Source organism: Chiloscyllium plagiosum, unplaced genomic scaffold (genome assembly GCF_037043375.1).
Source record: "Chiloscyllium plagiosum isolate Xiang-an unplaced genomic scaffold, Cpla_swu_hap1 HiC_scaffold_1, whole genome shotgun sequence".
NCBI classification, from domain to species: domain Eukaryota; kingdom Metazoa; phylum Chordata; class Chondrichthyes; order Orectolobiformes; family Hemiscylliidae; genus Chiloscyllium; species Chiloscyllium plagiosum.
In genome coordinates, this window is record NW_028270139.1 from 95065649 (window position 1) to 95092205 (window position 26557).

Genomic DNA, 26557 nt, shown 5'->3' on the forward strand with positions numbered 1-26557 from the left:
CTTTCTTATCTTTCCACAGATTCCGTCAGATCTCTTTTATTTATTCTTTGGATTACTAAAACTAGTGTTCATCATCTTATACTTTTCAATAGAGACTGCAGGATGCAATGCCTTCCAGTTTGAACGAGACCAGAATTGTGACCATCAATGGAAACTCTAACAAAACCTGTCAAGGTAAACTGATGCTATGACAGTGCATTTTTTTTTTCAGACAGACTGAATTTTCACTCTAAAATTATGAAAAATCCTTGTTTGTTTAAAATCAATGCACTTGATAAAGGGATTCAGAGTCATGAGTTCTGACCTCCATCATAACAGCTTAGGAACTTAAATTCAATTAAATAAATATGTAATGAAAGCCAGTATTGTCAATCGTGGTTATGCAACTACTGGATTGTTGTAAAAAATACATCAGTTTCACTAATGTTCTTTAAAAAAAATCCACTGTTCTGACTGCATTTGCCTATATTTGAACCTAGGCCTCCTGTTTTGTTGGCACTACTGATAGGGCAATCATTTATTGTTCACCCCTAACTCTTGAATACCACAGAGTAGCTTGTTGGTCACTTAAGAGAACAGTTAGAAGTCAAACATATTGCTATCCCATTCTGAACGTTGTTGATTTATCTTAAGTTTTTTTGTCGAAAGAAATTCATTTGCATAACATCAGTTCAAAGCATAGATAGCAGTTTGTGGCACTGCCTCTACTGGAAGAATCTACACCAACTGCTATGCAAATAATATTTTTTTCTCCTCTGTTTTTTCTCTGTGAACCAACATTCTAACCATCGAGTTATGATACTAATACCACAGACCTGAATCTTTGTAACAGGCCTCTTGTGAGACATTTCATTGAATACCTTTTGAAAATCCACACTGTATTGACCATATAACCTTCAGTCATCCAATTCATCACTTCTTCAACTAACCCATACAAACCTTAAATGCTTGCCAATTTGATCTTGAATAATAAATTCCAAGAATTAAGCAAAAGTGTATTAAGTTAATTTATCTGTATTGTTGTAGTATATCTTTGAATAATGATGCTTCATCAATTATTCTGTTTTCGTGGTATAATTCCCATATTTAAGAAAGAATGTAGAATTGTGACTGATATCACCGATAGTGCATCTGAGTTCTTTCAACAGACTAGTTCCATCAGTGCCTGCTAATTGAACTATCCTGAGTTCTGCTATTTTTTTCAGAACCAAAACCTTTAATACAGTTAATTTTTAAAGAAATTATTTGGTGGGATGTATATGTCACTGACAAAGCCAGCAATTGTTGGCCTACCCACCGTCTTGCCAAGCTATTTCCTGGACAGCTCAGATTCAATCACATTGTTGTGGATCTGGAGTCACACTTAGACCAACAGATTATCTTTCTTAAGGCATGTTAGTGAACCACATCAGTTTTTACAACAACTGATAACCGTTGTTGTAGTCTCCATTGATGAGACCAGCTTTATAGAATTCCAAAACATTAATTCAGTTCAAATTCCATAGCTGCTATGTGGGCTTTGAATCTATGTCCACAGGACATTATCCTGGGTTCTGGATTACTAGTCCAGTGACATTACTACAACATTACTATCTTCAATGTTCATTTCGATTTCTTCATTTGTAGACTGTTATGTACATTTCTACCAATATTTGTAAAAGATATGCAATATTATTTAACTATTTATTATCTTTGTCATGCCTTTTGTGTTCAGTTAGATTACTTCCTTTTAACTTGAATTACCCTACATCTATTTAATTAACCTATTATTTTTATACGCTTACAAAAGTCTGCAGGTAGTGGTTCATTGCTTTGTATACATTTTCTGCATTACAAGCATGCCTACATTTCAGTAGTTTGTAAAGTGCTTTGCAATATCATGAAATGTGTTGTGAAAGTGCAGGTTTTGGTTTTTTTAAATTTCTTTTTCTATGATCTGCTAGATGATTTTTGCATTCTGTTTTGGCACTTCTTAATTTCAGTTTTTCCTAGTTTTATCCTACATTTTTGAAGTATCCCTTCCCTTTCCCACTGATGTGTTTATCTTTCACCACCTCACAGCCTTTCTTTTCCTTTCTCTTTAGACAATGTTTTTAGATAAAACTACAGCATTTATTCCACAGCTTTTTAAACATTCTTTCTTGCCAACTCTACCTTGACTGCTGCGCAGTGGCTCAGTGGTTAGCACTGTTGCCTCACAGTGCCAGGGACCTGGGTTTGATTCCAGTCTTGGATGACTGTCTGTGTGGAGTTTGCACGTTCTCCCTGTGTTCTCTGGATGCAGGTCTTCTCCCACAGTCTAAAGATGTACAGGCTAGGTGGGTTGGCATTGATGAATTGTCTGTGGTGATCAGGGATGTGTAGGCTGGTTGGGTTGGCCATGAGAATTGTGGGATTATGGGAATAGAGTAGGGTGCTGGGTCTGGGTGGGATGCCCTTCAGAGGGTCGGTGTACATTCGATGAGCCAAATGGCCTTTTTCCACACTTTTGATCTTCTGCCGTGTTTTAATCCTCTCCTGTTGGCGTAATTACCCTCTGCACTAGCACTGTTGCTACTTGAGCCACAGATGAAAGCTGCTCCTTTAGCATAGATGTCCTTATTGCAGAAATTGATTCATTTGTTCTGGAAAGTACATTTAATAATTGTTCAGTATTGTTTTTCAGTATTATGTTGTAATCTGGCTTTTAATCTGTTGTATTCTTTGTTTCTGAAATATTAATTTTCTATATTAGTTCATACTGTTTTTGATGATAATTGATGCTTGGGAGTCAGGTTGGGGGGGAAGTGGTGCACAGTAGAATGGAAAAAGTAGCAACAGCATGAAGATAACCACTGTACAATCTTTTGCATGATCTTTAAGACTATTGGTCAAGGTGCATTCTTTCCCCTTGCAGTCTGTAAAGAGCTTGTGTGATATGGTTCATTTCAATTCTTGTGGATTTTTATTTGCTCGAGCTACTTCCTGAGACAAAGTGGCTCTATTGACCACAAGACTACAAACCTCATTGTTTGTATCTTCCCACATTGAACAAATTATTTTTAGAATTGCACATAAGATTTCAGTCATTACTATGTGTAGACTTTACCAGAAAGTTAAACTTTAGTGATTAGGAAGTACCATTTTAAATTCAATATTCTCTGAGTGCTTAACTGTTTGAAGAAATAACCTATTGAGATGTAAATGTATCCAAGCAAAGGCTAAGAAAATGATGGAGTTAACATTCGGAGATTTCAGAAATTCTTAGAAGTTACTTAAAATTTAAAAAACCTTAATCTTAACCATGCAGTACTTGAGTTTACATGAATTGAGAAATCAAGGTGGAATGGCATGATCGTAATCGATTCACCTCAGGAACAATGAATAAGCAAAGTGGAAGCCAGGCAGAGGATATGAATGTGATGGAGGGTTATTTGAGTCTGAGAATGATTTGGGTTGCAGGGGCCTTGGGTTTAACGTTGTTGTACTGTGGAGGTTCACGCAGTCAGGTTCTCTGAAGCATGCCTGATAACGACAAGTGGCTGCAGGTACCCTGGTTACATAGTGCTCTTCATCCTCCATGAGGGCAGATGCAGAGCAGTCAGTGCACTCATCTCCTACAGCTTCAGTCCTCTCTGCATTACACAAAGTACATCAAACCATTACCATTCTCAGTACACTTAGTGGTGCATACTGAAATAATCTTCCAGACCTGTCCAGGCATCTAAATTTCATTTTCAGCTACACAAAGGCTTTTTCAAAGTCCGTTAGTCACATGCTCAGAAGATAACCCTTGTCTCCAAGGCGTGATTGGCTGACTCTATTTGGACATACAAAGACCATAGGTCTTGTTGCCAGATTGAATAATTTTTTCTTTATTTCTTCATTTTTCTGCCTTTATATTCTATATTTTGTTTCTTTTCCTATCTTTTAAGGCAGTGCCAGAGAGTGGGAGCACTTTACAACACTTTTCACTGTATTCTATAACAAGATACATGTGACAATAAATAAATAAACTCATGGCAACTACCATGAGACTTTGACCAGATACATGTGAAAAAAAACCTTCTACTGGTTTTGTGAAGTGGAATCCCATCTGATTGAGAAGGATAATCTGAAGACACTTTGATTGACAGCACACATAGGACAATGATGACCCCAGACAGAATGGTTGTCTGCAGGACATGCACTGGCTGGCACTTCACTGCCCTGGGCTTTTTTTCTGTAAATGACTGAGACCTAATTGAGGAACATTTATAATCAAATAAGGCAAGATATCAGAGGCTGATGGGTATTTTCCAGATGTCTGGCATCCCTCTGCAACACCAGGAATAAGTCAGCTGTATGGCAATGGCCTCTCAGCATCCCAGGATTTGGGTTGGCGAGGTAATTATTCGAGGCAGGCTTTGATGCCTTTCCTACTATCTGGCTGCAGAAAAGACAACAGGGTCCCCGTCGAGGAGCAAACCCCCCCACCCCCCTCCCCAACCCTCCACAATGGCAGTCTGGTTATTCAAAGTGTTATGTGATTGCCTTAAGATGGGGGGCACCAATAGAGACAAGGGGCAGAACTAGAAGCATCTTCAGTATAGCCCCCCACTTCCATGTTCACTTTTTTTGTCTCCCCGGCCCACAATTCTCTCCTAACATTGAGCTTGTGGACATTTTACTGCACGGTGAGGCACTGAATGGCCCAAACTGTATTTTCATCAATCCTGTTTAAGTCAGGGAGACTGGGGTGTGGAGGATTGTTAACGACTCAGGCAATTCTGATCAGTAAGAGCACACATTCAGTATGAGAGACATTTCTAATATCTGGGAATTTGTATCTAAGCTAGTGAATGGTATGCATAGTTTTTGTAAGGGTGCAGCCTCAGAATGAGTCACATTCTCTGCAGTAATTCTTGTGCCACTACTTCTAGGTTGGTTGAAGAACTTGTGGAAAATGAAATGAATGTATTTGAACTAACAAAGTGAGAGAGAACTGAAGTATCATTGTGACAATATCATAGTTTGATGACTGCTAACATCAGGCCAAAATGAGGGAGTGCTGAATATTGTGTGATATTTATTGTCACCAGGTTGAATGTGCTGGAAACATATTAATGGTGATGATGCACATGATATCGTAAGTCTGACATCAAGAGTCACAAATTATTTGATTTGATTTGATTTGACTTATCTATTGTTACATGTATTTCATGACAAAAATACACTGAAAAGTGTTGTACTGTATAGTGTTGCCACTCTCTGGCACCATCTTAAAACACACAAAAAAACAAAACATAGAATATCAAGGCAAATAAAAATAAAGAAATCAAATTCAATGGTAAATCCTTCTCGTTAAGTGCTCAGCCACGGGCCTGGTTATCTACACACTGAGAAGAAAGAGTTGGAAGAAGTGTACTAGAAAGCTGTAAATGGTATACTTGATTTGGAGATACCGGTGTTGGACTGCGGTGTACAAAGTTAAAAATCACACAACACCAGGTTATAGTCCAACAGGTTTAATTGGAAGCACTAGCTTTCGGAGCACCGCTCCTTCATCAGGTGGTTGTGGGGGACACAATTGTAAGGCACAGAATTTATAGCAAAAATTTACAGTGTGATGTAACTGAAATTATACATTGAAAAATATCTTGATTGTTTGTTGAATCTTTCATCTGTTAGAATGACCACGTTAAGTTTCACTTCTTTCATATGTAAATTAGAAAACGTTTTTTAAAAAGTTACATTCTCAGGTTAACTGTAACAATTGGTGTCAGCCAGATAATATGTTGAAGGTGTTAGCCCCCTGTGTTCCCTGTCTGTGCCATAATGTTTAGACTGAATCTAATGTAAAAAGTGAGTTAACAGAGTTGTACATGGATTCATGCAGTTTTTGAGGAAAGTACAATGTAACTCTGCAAGTACAAATTCACCCCACAAACGTATGTGTGCATGTGGGTTTGTGTGTATCTGTGTGCGTGTCTGTCTAGAGTGGGGTGGGGGGGGGGGGGTTGACAGTGTGAGAGAGAGTGTATATGTGTGTGTATGTGAGTGTAGAGTGTCTAAGTCTGTGAGGGGGTCCATGTGCGAGTATGGGAGTGTGTGTGTCTGTAGGAGTGTGTGTCTTGGGTGGGGGGGGGTTGGGGGTTGTGAGTGTCTGTGAGAGAGAAGGTGTGTGTGAGTGTAAAGTGGTCTAAGTCTGTGAGGGGATGCATGTGGGAGTGTGCGTGTCTGTAGGAGTGTGTGTGAGTGTCTGTGTGCGTGTCTGTGTATACGTGTGTCTGTGTGAATGTGTGTGTATAGGAGTGCCTGTGTGTGTGTGTGTTGGAGTGTGTGTGTATAGTGCAATGGTGATCGCCTGTAATGTGACATGAACCCAAGAACCCAGTTGAGGTCGTCCCTATGGATACGGAACTTAGCTATCAGCCTCTGCTCGGCCACTTTTTGCTGCTGCCTGTCCTGAAGTCGCCTGGAGGATGGTCATCCGAAGGTCCAAGGTCGAATGTACTGGACCGCTGAAGTGTTCCCCAACTGAGAGGGAACACTCCTGTCTGTTGATTGTTGTGTGATGCCCATTCATCCGTTGCCGTAGCCTTTGCTTGGTTTCCCCAATGTACCGGCCCGGCTCTCAGGACAACTCCATATAACCCTGTCACGTTAGGCACTGCAAGATGTGTCAGAGTGTGGATATAGATACCACCATTACACGTGGTGACACCTCCCACCATGTATGTGGCAGGTACTCATGTGACTCAGCCAACGTTGTTTATTTTATACACTGCAGGCAAGGATGCCCTGAGGCATGGTACATTGGGGAAACCGAGCAAAGGCTACGGCAACAGATGAATGGGCACTGCACAACAATCAACAGAGAGGAGTGTTCCCTCCCAGTTGGGGAACACTCCAGCAGTCCAGGACATTCGACCTCAGACCTTCGGGTGACCATCCTCCAAGGTGGACTTCGGGACAGGCAGCAGCGAAATTGGGCCGAGCAGAGGCTGATAGCTAAGTTCGGTACCCATAGGAAGAGCCTCAACCAGGACCTTGTGTTCATGTCACACTCCAGGTGACCACCATTGCACTATACACACACACATAGACACCTCTGTACACACACACGCACACACACACACATGCACTCCTATACACACACATATACACAGACACACGTATACACAGGCACGTACACAGACACTCACACACACTCCTACAGACACACACTCCCACACTCACACATGCATACTGTCACAGACTTAGACCACTTTACACTCACACACACATACACTCTCTTTCACAGATACTCACAACTCCCCACTCCAGACACACACTCCCACACACACACATGCACCCTCTCACAGACTTAGACACTCTACACTCACATACACAGACATATACACTCTCTCTCACACTCTCAACCCCCCACCCCAGACAGACACACACACACAAACCCATATGCACACATATACATATACGTTTGTGGGTGAATTTCTACTTGCAGAGTTACATTATACTTTGCTCAAAAACTGCATGAATTCTGTTAACTCACTTTTTAGATTAGAATCGGTCTAAACATTATGGCACAGACAGAGAACACAGGGGGCTAACACTTTCAACATATTATCTGGCTGACACCAATTGTTACAGTTAACCTGAGAATGTAAATTTTTATAAAAAAGTTTTGTGATTTATATATGAAATAAGTGAAACTATCATGGTATTCTAACAGATGAAAGACTCAACAAACAATCAAGGTATTTTTCAATGTATAATTTCAGTTACATCACACTGTAAACTTTTGCTATAAAATTTTGTGTCTTACAATTGTATCCTCCACAACCACCAGATGAAGGAGCGACGCTCCGAAAGCTAGTGCTTCCAATTAAACCTGTTGGACTATAACCTGGTGTTGTATGATTTTTAACTTTGTAAATGGTATACTGTATAAACGAATATTAATAAAGAGTCTACAAAACTTCCATCAGAAATGGCCAATAGTTACTTTTGGTTAAAGTAAATACAATGATGAAGCTCATTCAGAGAAGGAACAGTCTTTATCGAGAGAGCTGCATTAACAGTGGACCAGACAGGTAGTGCTGAGATCCCATGTTAGGCAGAACCAGGAGAGTAGAACAAAGCATTCCGTGGAAGTAATACAGCCCATGCAATAGCCATATCGGTACTAATCAGCTTGGAGGCTTCTATCATCAGTGAACAGGCAGACTGACATTCTAGGAGAAAGTGAGGTCTGCAGATGCTGGAGATCAAAGTTGAAACTTTATTGCTGGAACAGCACAGCAGGTCAGGCAGCATCCAGGGAACAGGAGATTCGACGTTTCGGGCACAGGCCCTTCTTCAGGAATGAGCAGAGAGTGTTCAGCAGGAGAAGATAAAAGGTAGGGAGGAGGGACTTGGAGGAGGGGCGTTGGAAATGTGATAGGTGGAAAGAGGTCAAGGTGAGGGTGATAGGTCGGAGTAGGATGGAGGCGGAGAGGTCAAGAAGAAGACTGCAGGTCAGGAAGGCGGTGCCGGGCTGGAGGGATTCGGCTGAGACAAGGTGGGGGGAGGGGGGATGAAGAAACTGGTGAAGTCCAAGTTCATCCCCTGTGGTTGGAGGGTTCCCAGTCGGAAGATAAGACACTCCTCCTCCGACCGTCGCGTTGTTGTGGTTTGGCGGTGGATGAGTCCAATGACCTGCATATCCTCGGTGGAGTGGGAGGGGGAGTTGAAATGCTGTGCTACAGGATGGTTGGGTTGGTTCGTCCGGGTGGCCCAGAGGTGCTCTCTGAATCGCTCCGCAAGTAGGCGGCCTGTCTCCCCAATATAGAGGAGGCCACACCGGCTGCAGCGGATGCAGTAGATGATGTGGGTGGAGGTGCAGGTGAATCTGTGGCGGATATGGAAGTTTCCTTGTATTGGCGCTACCTCGTGCTCCCACGAGGAGGTTGAACAGTTCATCCACTACACTAACACCTTCCACCCCGACCTCAAATTCACCTGGACAGTCTCGGACTCCTCCCTCCCCTTCCTAGACCTTTCTGTTTCTATCTCAGGCGACCGAATCAACACGGACATCTACTACAAACCAACCGACTCCCACAGCTACCTGGACTACACCTCCTCCCATCCTGCCCCCTGTAAAAACGCCATCCCATTCTCCCAATTCCTTCGTCTCCGCCGCATCTGCTCCCAGGAGGACCAGTTCAAAATACATACAACACAGATGGCCTCCTTCTTCAAGGACTGCAATTTCCCCCCCGACGTGGTCGACGGTGCCCTCCACCGCATCTCCTCCACTTCCCGCTCCTCCGTCCTTGAGCCCCGCCCCTCCAACCGCCACCAGGACAGAACCCCACTGGTCCTCACCTACCACCCCACCAATCTCCATGTACAGCGCATCATCCGCCGTCACTTCCGCCACCTCCAAACAGACCCCAGCACCAAGGATATATTTCCCTCCCCTCCCCTATCAGTTTTCCGTAGAGACCACTCCCTCCGCGACTCCCTTGTCAGATCCACACCCCCCACCGACCCAACCTCCACTCCCGGCACCTTCCCTTGCAACCGCAGGAGGTGCAACACTTGCGCCCACACCTCCCCCGTCACTTCTCTCCAAGGCCCCAAAGGAAACTTCCATATCCACCACAGATTCACCTGCACCTCCACCCACATCATCTACTGCATCCGCTGCAGCCGGTGTGGCCTCCTCTATATTGGGGAGACAGGCCGCCTACTTGCGGAGCGATTCAGAGAGCACCTCTGGGCCACCCGGACGAACCAACCCAACCATCCTGTAGCACAGCATTTCAACTCCCCCTCCCACTCCACCGAGGATATGCAGGTCATTGGACTCATCCACCGCCAAACCACAACAACGCGACGGTCGGAGGAGGAGTGTCTTATCTTCCGACTGGGAACCCTCCAACCACAGGGGATGAACTTGGACTTCACCAGTTTCTTCATCCCCCCTCCCCCCACCTTGTCTCAGCCGAATCCCTCCAGCCCGGCACCGCCTTCCTGACCTGCAGTCTTCTTCTTGACCTCTCCGCCTCCATCCTACTCCGACCTATCACCCTCACCTTGACCTCTTTCCACCTATCACATTTCCAACGCCCCTCCTCCAAGTCCCTCCTCCCTACCTTTTATCTTCTCCTGCTGAACACTCTCTGCTCATTCCTGAAGAAGGGCCTGTGCCCGAAACGTCGAATCTCCTGTTCCCTGGATGCTGCCTGACCTGCTGTGCTGTTCCAGCAATAAAGTTTCAAGACTGACATTCTACTCATGCCGACCCCCCTGCTACCTGCAGGGGGAGAAAGAAGAGACCTTTGAGTGTGAGATACTGAATGTTTTAAATACAACCTACAACAGTATAGGACCATTACATATTAGAATGTCTTCAAACATTTTAAAATCTTCATTTTTTATTCAGTAATAGTAAAATTGAAGAAAAAGAAACAAACAAATAGAAGCTACATCTGTCTCTGGGAACGGAGAGGGACCATTGTCTTTTGAGCAGCAAAAAATTCACGGCCAGTGAAGAATCACTGCAGCCAGTGCATGTACATGGAACTGGGTGTCAAATAAGTCCTGTCTGACTTGTTGTACCCAACAGTCCTGTGCTCTTTCATGATGAGGGTGATGTCCTGTTCAATATTCTCTTCTTCCTCCTTGGAAAACTGCTGCCACTCTCTCAGCTCTTCAGTGTCCATCACATCCCCTGTTTGCCTGCTCCAGTTGGGCAGAACACAGCATGCTAGGATTCCCTGTCAAGCCCAGCTGAGCTTAAACACGCATTGATTTATACTTTCGTCTCCTGATGTTACCCCAAATCCCAACTCTTTGGTGTACTTTCTCAACAATGATGTTGCACTCCCTCCCTGTAAAGGTCAGGAAGGCTATGACCATTGATGACCCAACTTCCGCAGTAACCTATGTCCTCCAGTGCACTTTTGTCTCCCCTTCCCCTTTATATCGAGTTTCACTCCTTCACGATTGTTATCCCCTTTGCATCCTAGCATGGTCCTCCAGTGCCCAGAACGGCTCCCCCAGCCCTGAATGATAACTGACCAGACCCTTAACTGATCGCCAAGAGACTTACCATGACTCCCAGGACTGGTTGTGATGTGATGCATTTATTTACCAATTATTGGCTAAAATTTATGTCTAGATTTTGATTCCAAACTAAAATAATTACTGGTGCTATAAATAATACTGAAATTCTTGTTCTTTGTTTTAGTTTACAAGAACAATCTCGGTGACACTTTTTGGGGTAAATGTGATGGTACAAAAAGAAAAAGATGTACATCTTTCTTCCCAATGAAAATCTTAGATGCTCCAGGTCTGAAGGACGATTACTGTAAGTATTATTATATTTCTGGGCTTTACAAACATTTTCACTTGGCCCATGTATAAAAAAAAGTTCCTGCTTTAGGAACCATGTAATTTTATGATTGGATTTTCCAATCACAAGCCTCACATCAATTTTAAGACACACTTGAAAGTAGAAAATTACTGGATTATTCTTTCTCTGGAATTTGTTAATTTTCTTTCTGGAAATCTAAACATACATGAGAAAGTGAACAAAATCTGTTAATTGTAATGACAAGGACAGTGAGCAATGCCAGACTCAATGATTGGATATCATTTGAAAAGATTGAAGGGAATGCGACAATAATACTACTGAGGAGCTTGAACACGGACATCAACTTTTACACAAATTAATAACTGACTACCATTGTACAGCTTCAAAGCTATTAACATTTAATTTTCTCAACATAATTGTTCTGATATGATCAACGAAGAAAGTGGTTGATATTAGAGTTGTTCCAAAATATGTGTCAAAGGAGGAGCATTACAACGTGTCAGTCTATTTCAGTTTTGCTGAAATTATTTGAATATAATGTTGTAAAATAACATCAGAAAACAGAAACATATACTTAAGGTATGTAAATAATTCCATTATGTGGAATGATTCGTATTGCAAAGAAGCACTCAGAATGAACTCTACTGTCTAGAATCAAATGCAAGTCTAATGACTTAAAGAATCATGGTGTCCCTATAGTGTAGACCAAGGGCTACCTTAAATATCATATGTCATATTACCAGAATAAGGCATGACGTGTAGTCAGCCAAGAACTACTTCACCCTGTACAAGTATTGAATCTGTGCTGTTAGAATATTCTGCATCTCACTGTTGCCAACTGTGCTAATTGGTTCCATATATTTGGTATGTGCAGTTAGAAATATATTTTCTTAACAACATTTTTGGAGCCTGAGATAATTCAAAATGAAGGCCACAGTGAGGATACACTGCCTGGGTTAATTAGCTGACCATAGTACCATTATGAATACCAGCACAGACCAATGATGATTCCTGACCCTGATTTCTATTCAACCACCATTGCAGGAAGATACAAGGCTGGTGGAGCATAATGTGGCAATGACACTTCATGACCTGTCTGATCAGATACTGAAAAACAAATAATGTTCACGGATCTGTGCATCAGCAAGCTGTCTATGAGCCTAGCTTTCTTTTTTTATTGATGTAAAATGAGTGTAGTCCTGGTATAGTTGTCTAGAATTTGAGATATAAATCTGAGATGTCAATGTTTTACCCTGTCTAAAATTCCAGTTGAATCATTTGTTGGCCTCCAAAGTATGTAAATGCCCATTATAACAAGGGCAAGGAAGCTGCTGTCCTAATGATTCAGTCACTTACTCCAGAAATGCACCTGACTTAATTTAAAACTGTAGTAAAGACTGAAAGATGACTTGCATGGCTTGCCAAACCAGGAAGTGGTTGAGTTCACAAGCTTTAACTGTGCATAAACTTTGTCTGCAATGTTAGCTTTGACTGACGAGATTAGAAAAATATTTTCTCAGCTGTGTTTGGAACAAAGGACTAGGCAAACTTCCTTTCAGCCATTTCAGACAGGTGAACCTTTTGTTGTCCATCTTTCAGTGGTGAAGGCCACACTACGGCTTCACTGTGTATATTCTGTACATGTCACTTTGTTTTTATTGCAACTGTGGAGTGTTTTGAAAGTAGCATGGTTAATTGTGTTCCTTATGTTAGATTGCAATTTGGAACAGAGAGATCCAACAAGCTTTTAAGGCCTGATTTTAGCTCAGCAAATTGTTTTTCAATTTCTTCAGCAGTAGTCTTACTTTCAAGCAGGAAACTGATGCCTTACCAAAAAGTCCCTTGCTCAGTTTCCTTGATGGCTTGTTCTTTTTGTCATTTTCTACAATGATATAACAGTAAGTGACCACAAGGACATAATCACCATTGATGGCTTATCGCATTGGAACACATGTATGATATAAAGTGAAGAACTGGAGGCTTACTTTTTAGTTGCTTCCATGGTATGTTTAACTGGAAATGCCAGCATTAATTGTCCATCCTTGCCTTGAGAAGCTGATAGTGATTCACTTTCTGGAACTGCTGTCCATGTAGTGTAAGCATATCCACATGGCTGTTCAGAGGAAATTCCAGGATTTTGATGGTGAAGGAAGGTTGATAGAGCTCAAATCAGGATACTGTGTGACTTGGAGATGTGCCTTAGAACTGACAGGTAGTGGTGTTCTTTTATATCTTCTGCCTCATCCTTTGAGAGGTTTTAGGTTTGGAAGGTGATGTTGGAGGAGCCTTGCACTCCAAGGCAGCATGTATTCCAGTTTTTGATGTATTCTCAACCTCCTTCATGTTTGGCTTAAAACTGCAGTTTTGATTGTTGACTGGCTGGATAGTTGTAACATTAGAATATTTGGCTGTTGGCTAGAATGGAAAATGTGAATCCCAATTTCAGTTGTAATTCATATTATGGCTTTTCTTAAGGGCTCTTCTCCATCTAACTAAGGAAGAAGAGGAAATAGCACAGGAGGGATCCACAGGGAATTTTTAAAGGAAGACACCTAATTAACTGACATAAATCCTGACGTTCCAATGGGCTCCCCAAATATTCTATTGAAGGTCACCCTGCTATAGGAAGGATGTTATTAAATTGGGAAGAGTGCAAAGAGATTTTTAAGAATGTTACTGAGACTAAAGGGTTTGAATTATAAGGAGAGGCTGGATAGGTTGGGACTTATTTTCCTGGAGCATAGGAGGCTGAGGGGTGACTTAATAGAAATTTGTAAAATGATGAGTGGCAAAGATAAGGTGAATAGCCGAAGTATTTTCCTCAGGATAGGGGAGTTCAAAACTAGTGGGCATGGGTTTAAGGTGAGAGGGGAAAAATTTACAAGAACCCTGAGGAGCAATGTTTTCACACAGAAGGTGGTGCATATATGGAATGAGCTGTCAAAGGAAGTGATAGAGACGAGTATGGTCAGCATGGACAAGTTGGGCCGAGGAGACAGTTTCTGTCCTGTATAACCCAGCATGACTGGGTTAAGTGGAGATTCTGTTGTCTTGCTGCAAGGTCTGTCTATGGTCCACAGGGGCAACATTGAGAGACCAGGATAACCCCAATGGAATTTCAGGGCCTATTAGTTGCGAAGAAAATAGATAAAATAAGCACCAGGCCAGAAAATGTGTAGACATCTGCATGACTTCACAAGTGAATGCATTTATTCATATTGAAACAGAACATGCAGGAGAATCTTAGCAAGTCTGGCAGCATCTGTGGAGAGAGAAAAACAGAGTTAATGCTTCGGTTACAATATGTCTCTTCTTCAGAACTCGGAGTAATAATTGGCTATTGCTGTTGCTAGCTTAATTTGATTAGTTCTTAATTTGATTGGCTCTTAGTCACATTAGCCATTTGGCTACAGTATTTCAGACATGATGCAATAAAATTGTTTCTCTAAAATGTTTGAAATGAAGCTGTCTTTCTATCAGATCTTAAACAATTTCCTGTGTCTTTAGTCAAACTCTGCAAGGTTGCAATCTATTTCTCTGAGGACAATTCTCAGGAATATAAGAAATCTTTTTTATTAGAACATAGTGTAGGAGTCTAGACATGAAATGCTAGCTTGCTTTCACCATGGATGATGCCTGTGGTCTCCAGCATTTGTTGTTTTCAGTTTTTTTTAATTAGAACAGTTTATTTGAAATCGTACTTTTCATACAGACATACAGGCTTAAAATATTTGAACATAACAAGCTTTATATGAAGATGTTGTCTTGCTAATATGTTAACTGATTTTTAAATTATTACTCAAATGCATCTAAATTATTGTATGATCATCTGTGCATGACTAATACTGTAAGACAATAACTTGATCAATGCTGTGGTTAATACAGAACACAAAATGTCTTCTTTAGCCTTATCTCAAAATCAAAATGACTCACTTGATCTTGTTAGTTATCACAGTGAATAAATATTCAATTGAAACTAAAATCTAACCATTTAGCCATACCCTATTACCAAAAATGCTTGCCCATCACTTCCATTCTTCCATAACAGCACTGCATCCAGTTTCCAAGCTTAAATTTGAAATTCTCATTCTTGAGTTTAAATTCCTCAACAGTCTTATCTTTCACAACAATATCATCGCTTTGACCTTATAATAACCAGTTAATTCCCTGTCCTTTAATCCCAGAGTCTTGTGCACCTCCTATCACAGGCAACTATGCTTTCTGTAGCATGGGTCTCATTTTCAAATATTTCCTCTTTCAATTCCTTTGTCTCTTTATTCAGCTCAGTCTTCTTAAAAGTTACACCTTTCAATAAAGCTTTCAACCACTCCCTCCACTCAATCTCTGAACATGAATTTTCTTCCCTCTGTGTGTTACCTTGGGATACTTTTGATGGTAAACGTACCATATAAAATGGAGATTTATGTTTTTATGTTATTCTGCATTATATTTTCTAGATCTTAATTTGGTTGATTGGAATGCTGCAAATCTGGTAGCCATTGCTCTATCTGATACAGCATACCTTTGGCACCCAGAGTTGGGAGTGCATGAGGCTATAAATGTGGAGTCAGGATACATCTCATCAGTCGCATGGATTGAAGATAGAAACAATCTTGCAATTGGAACCAGTGCTGCTAATGTGCAGGTGAGAAGTATTAACTATTGTCTTTTCAGCTTGACTTTATTAACCAAGTAGATTATAGCAAGCACTTCTGTTTTAATCAAAATTTTATTGCACTTCGAACTCAAGTAATGAATTCTGTCTTGTAGTAATAAGCTGTAGATACTAACAACATTGTAGGTCTGTCTGTCTGTCTTTCCTTCCACCCTAATTTTGGAGGGTTGGGTAATGGACTTTCATTGGATTGTTCCATTGCAAAGTGGTTTGCAATTGTGTTCTGCAGGATGGCTAACCAGGAACCTCCTACTCTTATTGCCTGCCATTGGAAAAAAATTATAGGCTGACAATTACTGCCCCGTGGTTCCCTACTTTTTGACTCCTTCCCTTTTTGAGTAAAGGAATTACATTTGCAATGGTTCAATCTAAGGAACTTACTCCCAATCTGGAAAATTGAAAACAATGCACTAACTATTCATTTGTCATTTCTGTTAAGACCTTAGGGTCATGTCCATCAGGATTCTGAACCTTATCAGCCCACAGCTTCAGCAGTTTTCTCTGTATCCCTAGTAATTGCAATATTCTTGAACCTTTCCCCTCCTGATTAAAAGCTATTACTCAGATGTTACTTGTATCATCTATAGCGAAGACTGATACAAGATACCTGCTCAGTATATCTACCAGCTTCTTATTTTTCATTTACTATTTCTCCAGAATCATTTTCTATCAGACCATTTTGTTAGCTCTTCACTTTATCAAGTATTTATAGAAATTCTTCCTGTCTGTTTTTATATTTCCAGCTAGCTAATAGAATCTGTACTGCAATCACTTGACAGCAGCCTTTGTCACTTTTCACAAATTCTTGGCATGTGATTGAACAGGCTTGACATAGCTGACACCAGACCTTTAAAATTAACATTAAAATCTATGTGTGCTATCTCCCGATTTGCAAATACATATTTTTAAGGCAGAGATAGATAGATTCTTGATAACCAAACTAATGAAAGATTTTCATGGGTATGTGGGACCATAGAATCCCTACAGTGTGGAAACAGGCTATTTGGCCCAACAAGTCTGCACCAACTCTGCGAAGAGTATCCCTCCCAAACCCAATCCCTTACCTAATGCACCTAACCTACACACTCCTGAACACTATGGCTAATTCACCTAACCTGCACATCTTTGGACCATGGAAAGAAATCCGAGCACCCAGAAGAAACCCACACAGACCTAGGGAGAATGTGCAAATGCCACACAGACAGTCGCCTGAGACTGGATTCCAACCTGGGTCCCTGTGAGGCGGTAGTGCTAACCACATGTCATCGTGCCAAGGTGAAAAACAGATCAGCCGTGATTGTATTGATTGGCAGGGCAGGTTCGAAGTGCCGAATGACCATGTACTGTTTTCAAATGTTCAGACAAGAGATGCCATGTGGACCTCATGGATTAAATTAAACCTTGTGTTAAGAATTTTTAAAATACAACTCATGGATCTCTGTTCATATTTCAAATAGATGGATTATGGATGGAGGCCTGCAAAATTTGTTCTTAAACCAGCTAATAAATTATTTATATATGTAATGTTTTTCACCTTTAAGTGTTAAAAGAATGCTATTGGCATATGGAGAAGCATTCTGCAAATTACAGGACACTATCTTCAGCAAAAGAGGATAAAAGGAGAGGTAACAAATGACAGTTCTCACTGTTTAGTTTTCATCTATAACAGTAGATTATGGTAAAATGGGAATATTTTGTCACAAATATTTTTCATAAAAATTATTTTTAAAATTCCAGTTGTGGGACATTGAGACAAAGAAGAAATTACGCAACATGCGTAGCCACAGTTCAATGGTTGGTGCTCTGAGCTGGAATAGCTACATTCTTAGCAGGTGTGTCTTTACTACTCCAGCCACCACACAATCTCCATGTATGTACTCATACGTTTCAAACATTTATCTTATACTTAAGTGTTTCACAAAATTATCTTTAACAAGCCAGATAGTTGATTATTACAATTTGCTGGATTTTTACTCCTTCGATTAAACCCAGTTTTGTTTAGATAGTTACTGACAAAACTCTTATTTTACAATCCCTTCAACAGAGAAAAAAAAATGCGAACTTAAAATAAGATCAAACAAAATACCTTATTGGTCTAACTGCATTGCCAATTTGAAAAACATTGCTTTTTGATTTTAATATTTATTTGTGGTTTTGAATCAATTTGGAAGTTGTAATTAACATTTCTCAGTCTTTCTGTGAATATCTTAATTTGTACACCTTTGTTGATTAATGTCAGTATTTTCACAGAAAGGGAAAAATTACCATGAATTTCAAACCCAGTGTGCTCTATGTTTATGATAACATCAGTCATAATTAAGTGACACCAGACAGTCTGGCAGATAATTAAAATCCCCCGTATAACTAACTTGCTCTGTCCCACTGCCTCATATAGGCCCTGGTATTAACCTTTTATAGGTGAGCAAGGAGGAAGGTAGTGGGCCAATTAAGTGTACTGATCAGGTTCTAATGACCCCATTGGGACCTGCCTGCAATACTAACCCCACGCTTGTATGACAAAGTCCTCTGGGTCTCTCAACAAAACCTTGGTTGTCCAGAGACCACGGCTTCCCTTCCCTTCTGATCTTTCTAGTACCCTCTCCCAAATATTTATCTTACCACTGAAGATCACTTGATTTGAAACCCTGGTGGACATCTTTATACCCTTTGTGAGACACAAAGCTTTTCCTGCTGTGTTTGTTTGAGAGACTCAAGTAGTTACACGCAGGCACCTTGCTGTGAAAGGCTAAATAGTTTCCTGTAAATTTGGCCTGTGGCTGCAGTGAAGATTTATCCTTAAGACCATTAGATATAGGAGCAGAATTAGGCCATTTGGCCCATCAAATCTGTTCTGCTATTTGATCGTGGCTGATATGTTTCTCAACTCCATTCTCTTGCCTTCTTCCCATTAGATTTGATCCCTTTACAAATCAAGAACCCTTCTATCTCTGTCTTAAATACACTCAATGACTTGGCCTTCACATTGCTCTGCAGCAGAGTTCCACAGATTAACCACTCTCTGACTGAAGAAATTCCTTATCAGCTTCGGGTTCCTTCACTCTGAGGCCGTGCCCTCAGGTCCTAGTCTCTCCTAATAGTGGAAACCTCTTCTCCATGTTCACTCTATCCAGGCCTCTCAGTATTCTGTAAGTTTCAATGAGATCCCCCCTCATCCTGCTAAACACCATTGAGTATAGACCCAGAGTCCTCAACCACTCCTGATACGACAGGCTCTTCATCCTCAGAAACATTCTTATAAAAGTCCTCTGGACCCCCTCCAAGACCATAACATCCTTTCTTAGATACGGAGTTCAAAACTGCTCACAATATTCCAAATGTGGTCTGACCAGAGTATTATACAGCCTCAGCAGTACATCCCTGCTTTTGCACTCTAAGCTCTTTTGACATGAATGCTAATATTGCTTTTGCTTTCCTTACTGCCAACTGAACCTACATGTTAACCTTCAGAGAATTCTGAACTATAACTCTGAAGTCCCTGTGTGCTTCAGATTTCTGAAGCCTTTTCCCATTTAGAAAATAGTCTATGTCTCTGTTTTTCCTACCAAAGTGTATAAGTTATTTACAGGGTAAAGTTCCCTTTAACCTTCCCCAACAACCTGTCTCTAGCCACCCCAGGTATAGTAACATTTTTCAGAAGCTGTCTTCAGAGAATCCCTACACTGTGGAAACAGGCCCTTCGGCCCAACAGGTCCACACCGACCTTTGAAGAGTAACCCACCCAGTCTCATTCCTCTAGTACTCTACATTTACCAGGTAAAAACAATGACTGCAGTTGCTGGAAACCAGGGTCTAGATTAGAGTGGTGCTGGAAAAGCACAGCAGGTCAGGCAGCATCCGAGGAGCAGTAAAATCGATGTTTCGGGCAAAAGCCCTTCATCAGGAATCCAGGTCTCCAGTGCTGTGAGGCAGCAATGCTAATCACTGAGCCACTATGCCACCTGTCTGGATGATATAAGCAATTGTTGCTAAATTATAAACAGTGTAGCACCACCTACTGTATCCTACCACCTTCAGTATGCCCAATAGGAACTGAATTACAATTGTTCACAGTTCTCTACATAGTATTTCATCTGCCACTTCTTTGCCCATTCTTCAAGCCTTTCCAAGTACTTCTGCAGCCTCCTCACCTCCTCAACAATACGTATCCCTCCACCTATCTTTATGGCTATAGTGTGGCGTGGCACACTTGTGTATTGCTGGAAGCTAAATATATTAACGCATTGGGCCTTCCTTTTTGTAGAAAGGAAGAACATGTATATGCACCACACCTGTCTCCACTCAACAATGGTGACTGCCATTTACTAACTTATGAATATTTTCATCTACTTCCTTTCTGTAGTGGCTCCCGATTTGGATCTATTCACCACCATGATGTAAGAATTGCACATCACCATGTTGGCACTCTCTGTGGTCACACCTCTCAAGTGTGCAGCCTTAAATGGTCACCAAATGGTGCAGTACTCGCGAGTGGTGGCAATGATGGTCTACTAAATATCTGGCTTAATGATCCAGGAGCCAACATTAACAGTAAACCAGATATGACCATTAGTAATCATCAGTCAGCTGTAAAGGTGAATGTGCTTAATTGGTAATAATGTTGTAATGCATGTTTTCTGTGTTCTGCTACCCATCAGTTCAAAACTTTGGTTTGGCAAGAGGCAGGTTGTTGGTGAAGATTAAAGAGAACTTTACTCTGTAAATAATCTATACAGCTTATCATTGATAATGCTCGACACTAAAACTAGATGCCCAAATAGGGAACATTCTTCCATCATATTCTTTATCTTGAATACTATAGGATTGCATTTTGGAAAAGCAAATCTGAGTAGGACTTATACACTTAATGCTAAGGTCCTGGGGAGTTTTGCTGAACTAAGAGGACTTGGAGTGCAGGATCACAGTTCCTTGAAAGTAGAGTCGAAGGTAGATAGGATAGAGAAGAAGGCGTTTGGTATACTTTCCTTTAATGGTCAGAGCATTGAGTATAGGTGTTGGGAGGTCATGTTGTGGTTGTACAAGACATTGGTTAGACCACTTTTGGATTATTGCGTACAATTCTGGTCTCCTTCCTATCGGAAGGATGTTGTGAAACTTGAAAGAGTTCAGAAAAGATTTACAAGGATGTTGCAAGGGTTGAAGGATTTGAGCTATAGGGTGAGGTTGAATAAGGTGGAGCTGTTTTCCCTGGTTGGAGGCTGAGGGGTGACATTACAGAGGCTTATAAAATCACGAGAGTCATGGATAGGATAAATAGATCGGGTCTTTTCCCTGGGGTGGGTGAGTCCAGAAGTAGAGGGCATAGGTTCAGGGTGAGAGGGACCTAAGGGGCAACTGTTTCACACAGAGGGTGTGTGTATATGGAATGAGCTGCCAGAAGAAGTGGTGGAGGCTGGTACAATTACAACATTTAAAAGGCATTTGGATGGGTATATGAATAGGAAGGGTTTGGAGGGATATGGGCCAAGTGCTGGCAAATGGGACTAGATTAGATTAGGCTATCTGTGGGGCATGGACGAGTTGGACCGAAGGGTCTGTTTCTGTGCTGTACATCTCTATGACTCTATCATTCTATGACTTACTCAAATTTATGAAAAATCCTAATTAAGCATTTCCTTGGTAGCACTTTCAACTTTGGCACTATTTATTAGTGAATTAAATATTTTCTTTGAAGAATGTATGTTAAAAGTTATGAGGAGCTCACACAGAAACTGAAGCAGACTTCATGTGTCAAATAGGAGAAAGTGAGGACTGCAGATGCTGGAGATCAGAACTGAAAATGTGTTGCTGGAAAAGCAGGTCAGGCATCATCCAAGGAGCAGGAGAATCAACGTTTCGGGCATAAGCCCTTCTTCAGCAATGAGGAGGGTATGCCAAGCAGGCTAAGATAAAAGGTAGGGAGGAAGGACTTGGGGGAGGGGCGTTGGGAATGCGATAGGTGGAAGGAGGTTAAGGTGAGGGTGATAGGCCGGAGAGGGGGGTGGGGGCGGAGAAGTCCGGAAGAGGATTGCAGGTCAAGAAGGCGGTGCTGAGTCTGAGGGTTGGGACTGAGATAAGGTGGGCGGGGAGGGGAAATGAGGAAGCTGGAGAAATCTGCATTCATCCCTTGTGGTTGGAGGGTTCCTAGGCGGATGATGAGGCGCACTTCCTCCAGGCGTCGTGTTGCCATGGTCTGGCGATGGAGGAGTCCAAGGACCTGCATGTCCTTGGCGGAGTGGGAGGGGGAGTTAAAGTGTTCAGCCACAGGATGGTTGGGTTGGTTGGTGCGGGTGTCCCAGAGGTGTTCTCTGAAATGTTCCGCAAGTAGGCGGCCTGTCTCCCCAATGTAGAGGCGGCCACATCGGGTGCAGCTGATGCAGTAAATCATGTGTGTGGAGGTGCAGGTGAATTTGTGGTGGATATGGAAGGATCCCTTGGGGCCTTGGAGGGAAGTGAGGGGGGAGGCGTGGGCGTAGGTTTTGCATTTCTTGTGGTTGCAGGGGAAGGTACCGGGAGTGGAGGTTGGGTTGGTGGGGGGTATGTACCTGACGAGGGAATCACGGAGGGAGTGGTCTTTCGGAACGCTGATAGGGGAGGGGAGGGAAATATATCCTTGGTGGTGAGGTCTATTTGGAGGTGGCGGAAATGACGAAGGATGATACGATGTATCTGGAGGTTGGTGGGGTGGTAGGTGAGGACCAGTGGGGTTCTGTCCTGGTGGCGATTGGAGGGGCAGGGTTCAAAGGCGGAGGAGCGGGAAGTGGAGGAGATGCGGTGGAGAGCATCATCAACCACGTCGGAGGGGAAATTGCGGTCTTTGAAGAAGGAGGCCATTTGGGTTGTTCGGTGTTGGAATTGGTCTTCCTGGGAGATGCGGTGGAGGAGAAGGAATTGGGAATATGGGATGGCGTTTTTACAGGGGGCAGGGTGGGAGGAGGTGTAATCTAGGCAGCTGTGGGAGTCTGTCGGTTTATAGTAAATGTCCGTGTTGAGTCGGTTGCCCAAGATAGAAATGGAGAGGTCTAGGAAGGGGAGGGAGGAGTCTGAGATGGTCCAGGTAAATTTGAGGTCGGGGTGGAAGGTGTTAGTAAAGTGGATGAACTGTTCAACCTCCTCGTGGGAGCACGAGATAGCGCCGATACAGTCATCGATGTAGTGGAGGAAAAGGTGGGGGGTGGTGCCAGTGTAGCTGCGGAAGATGGACTGTTCCACATATTTGACGAAGAGGCAGGCATAGCTGGGGCCCATGTGGGTGCCCATGTCTACTCCTTTGGTTTGGAGGAAGTGGGAGGATTGGAAAGAGAAGTTGTTCAGAGTGAGGACCAGTTCAGTCAGTCGAAGGAGGGTGTCAGTGGAAGAGTACTGGTTGGGTCGGCAGGAAAGGAAGAAGCGCAGGGCTTTGAGGCCTTCATGATGGGGGATGGAGGTGTATAGGGACTGGATGTCCATGGTGAAGATAAGGCGTTGGGGGCCGGGGAAGCGAAAATCATGGAGGAGGTGGAGGGCGTGGGTGATATCCCGAGCATAGGTGGGGAGTTCTTGGACTAAGGGGGACAGGACCGTGTCAAGGTATGCAGAGATGAGTTCGGTGGGGCAAGAGCAGGCTGAGACAATGGGTCGGCCAAGGCAGTCAGGTTTGTGGATTGTGGGCAGGAGGGAGAAACGGGTATTGTGGGGTTGTGGGACTATGAGGTTGGAGGCGGTGGATGGGAGATCCCCTGAGGTGATGAGGTTATGGATGGTCTGGGAGATGATGGTTTGGTGTTGGGAGGTGGGGTCATGGTCAAGGGGGCAGTAGGAGGAGGTGTCCGCGAGCTTGCGTTTAGCCTCAGCAATGTAAAGATCGGTGCGCCAAACTACCTCCCCTCCGCGACTCCCTCGTCAGGTCCACACCCCCCACCAACCCAACCTCCACTCTCGGCACCTTCCCCTGCAACCACAAGAAATGCAAAACTTGCGCCACACCTTTCCCCTCACTTCCCTCCAAGGCCCCGAGGGATCCTTCCATATCCGTTACAAATTCACCTGCACCTCTACACACATCATTTACTGCATCCGCTGCACCTGATGTGGCCTCCTCTACATTGGGGAGACAGGCCGCCTACTTGTGGAATGTTTCAGAGAACACCTCTGGGACACCCGCACCAACCAACCCAACATCTCTGTGGCTGAACACTTTAACTACCCCTCCCACTCCGCCAAGGACATGCAGGTCCTTGGCCTCCTCCATCGCCAGACCATGGCAACACGATGCCTGGAGGAAGTGCGCCTCATCTTCCGCCTAGGAACCCTCCAACCACAAGGGATGAATGCAGAATCCCAACCCTTGCACTCAGAACCGCCTTCTTGACCTGCAATCTTCTTCCCGACCTCTCCGCCCCCACACCCCACCCCCCATCTCCGGCCTTTCACCCTCACCTTACCTCCTTCCACCTATCACGCCCCTCCCCCAAGTCCTTCCTCCCTAACTTTTATTTTAGCCTGAATGGCACATCCTCCTCATTCCTGAAGAAGGGCTTATGCCCGAAACGTTGATTCTCCTGCTCCTTGGATGCTGCCTGACCTACTGCGCTTTTCCAGCAACACATTTTTCAGTTCCTGTGTCAAATATTCTGTTTCTGTGGCTCTAATATCCTTGAATTCTAAGACACTGTGAAATAACCGAACCTATCTATAAGAAATAGGCATGTTTTGATTGTTCAAGCTAAATTTTCAGTTGAACGTTTTCTGGTAAACCATAGTCTGATTGGCCTTTCCTGCTGTTTTAAACAGGGTGGCATAGAAAACCACAGACATTCTCCTCCCATAACATCAGCAGGAGACTGGTGGAATCCTCAGAGAAATGATGCAAATAGCTGAAATTTTTTTTTATATTTAAGGGTTCCATTGGTTTCCAGGAAGCTGGGACAGATCTCAATCGATTTTACAGGCCAGTAAATTAAATACCAAAACATATCAACTGTTCTTTTTATTGATCATTTCATTTTTTAAAAATATAGCACACTTTCAAATGGTGTGGAATTTAAATCTGTAGTTAGTATAATGTTTAGTGCAGGATAATCGAGGGAATAAATGTAACACTGCTAACATGAAGCAACATCTGGGTAGCACAATGGTTCAGTGGTTAGCACTGCTGCCTGATTGTGCCAGGGACTCGGGTTCAATTCCAGCCTTGAATGATTGTGTGGAGTTGACATGTTCTCCCCGTGTTTCTGTGGATTTGCTCCAGTTGCAGGTTAAGTGGATTAGTCATGCTAGATTGCCCATTGTGTCCAAGGCTGTGCATGGTTAGGTGGGTTAGCCATTGTAAATGTGGAGTTACAGGGGTAGGGATGGTGGGTCTTGGTGGGATGCTGACCGGAGGGTAGGTGTGCATTTGATGGGCTGAATGACAACTGTAGGGATTCTATGATCCTATTAATCTGCACAAAACCCAAAACCTTTCAAATAACAGAATGATTACTCAGAACCAAAACATCCTTCGGTGTGCAAGGAGGTTCTACATCAAAGCCATATGTTCCACATGTAGCTTTATTCACTCTGTATCGATCTGTTTCTGCAGTCCTTCAGCCTGTCATTAACCTAATCCCTTGATCTTAATTAACATCCATTGTCCTGGGGCAACTGCTCAGCTCACAGTTACATAAAGCTGGCTGGCCCACAACAACTTTAAATGACAGTGAACCAGATGCCACAAAGTTCCTGAAGATGAATATTCTTGGCATGCAAGTTGAATCCGTGGCATGGGTGAGGTATGAAACCCAACCTCCTACTGCCATGTTACTGACGCGATTTGAAATTTCTAACCTTGACTTCTAAACCAAACCTTATAATATACTTTTGGCTGAGAGCTCAGAGCACAATGAGAAAACTGGAACACCTTCCCCCCGCAACTGAACTTTTGTATGACTGACAACTCAGACCATCTGATATGTCAATTTCACAATGTTTGTCTACTGCAACTTAATGGTTTCAAGTACCTTGCAGTTTCAGCACTGAAGTTTTAAAGAGTCTATTCTGAATTATTGATATTTTATTTGGGTACATTGAATCGAGGTTTTGCAAGTACAGTGGTCTTAATATGATGGAAAATTGTGTTTTAAAAAATATATATGTTTAATGCATACAACTGTCAGTTCAGAGTTCACTATTATCTAGTGTGTAATATGAATGGAATGGATGTACGGAGTCTGTGGAGGATGAAGCATAGGTGAAGTGAGGCAATACGGTCTTTCTGTTCATTCCTTTCAGCTAGACAAAGTATTTGAAACTGAATTTATATCCAAACCAATTCCTGGGTTTGAATGGTCTGGTTTCACCTGGTATCCATCACACCCCAGGAATGAAGATCCAGCCTTCAGAGCTGATATTTTCTGAGGTTGGAGCATGAAACAGGGACTTGACCCAACTCAAGTTACCAGTCTTGAAGTTAAAATTCTGCCCCATTAATTCTGTGTTTCACTGTCCACTGATGCTATTTGACTTGTTGAGTATGTCCGACGTGTTCTGCTTTTTGTTTAATTTCCAGCATCTTGAGTGAAATATTAAATCCTGACTAG

The 26557-nt window shown here is 42.6% G+C and overlaps 1 protein-coding gene across 1 annotated transcript in view; it reads left to right on the forward strand.

Moving 5' to 3' along the window:
- The window catches only part of LOC122554940 (cell division cycle protein 20 homolog), a 115958-nt gene that overhangs the window by 46558 nt on the left and 42843 nt on the right, over nt 1-26557 (forward strand). Inside the window, exons 4-7 of the mRNA XM_087992305.1 lie at nt 11201-11320; nt 15784-15971; nt 17739-17833; nt 20362-20593. Of these exons, the coding sequence (XP_087848431.1) occupies nt 11201-11320; nt 15784-15971; nt 17739-17833; nt 20362-20593 (635 nt within the window). The remainder of the gene's footprint in view (nt 1-11200; nt 11321-15783; nt 15972-17738; nt 17834-20361; nt 20594-26557) is intronic.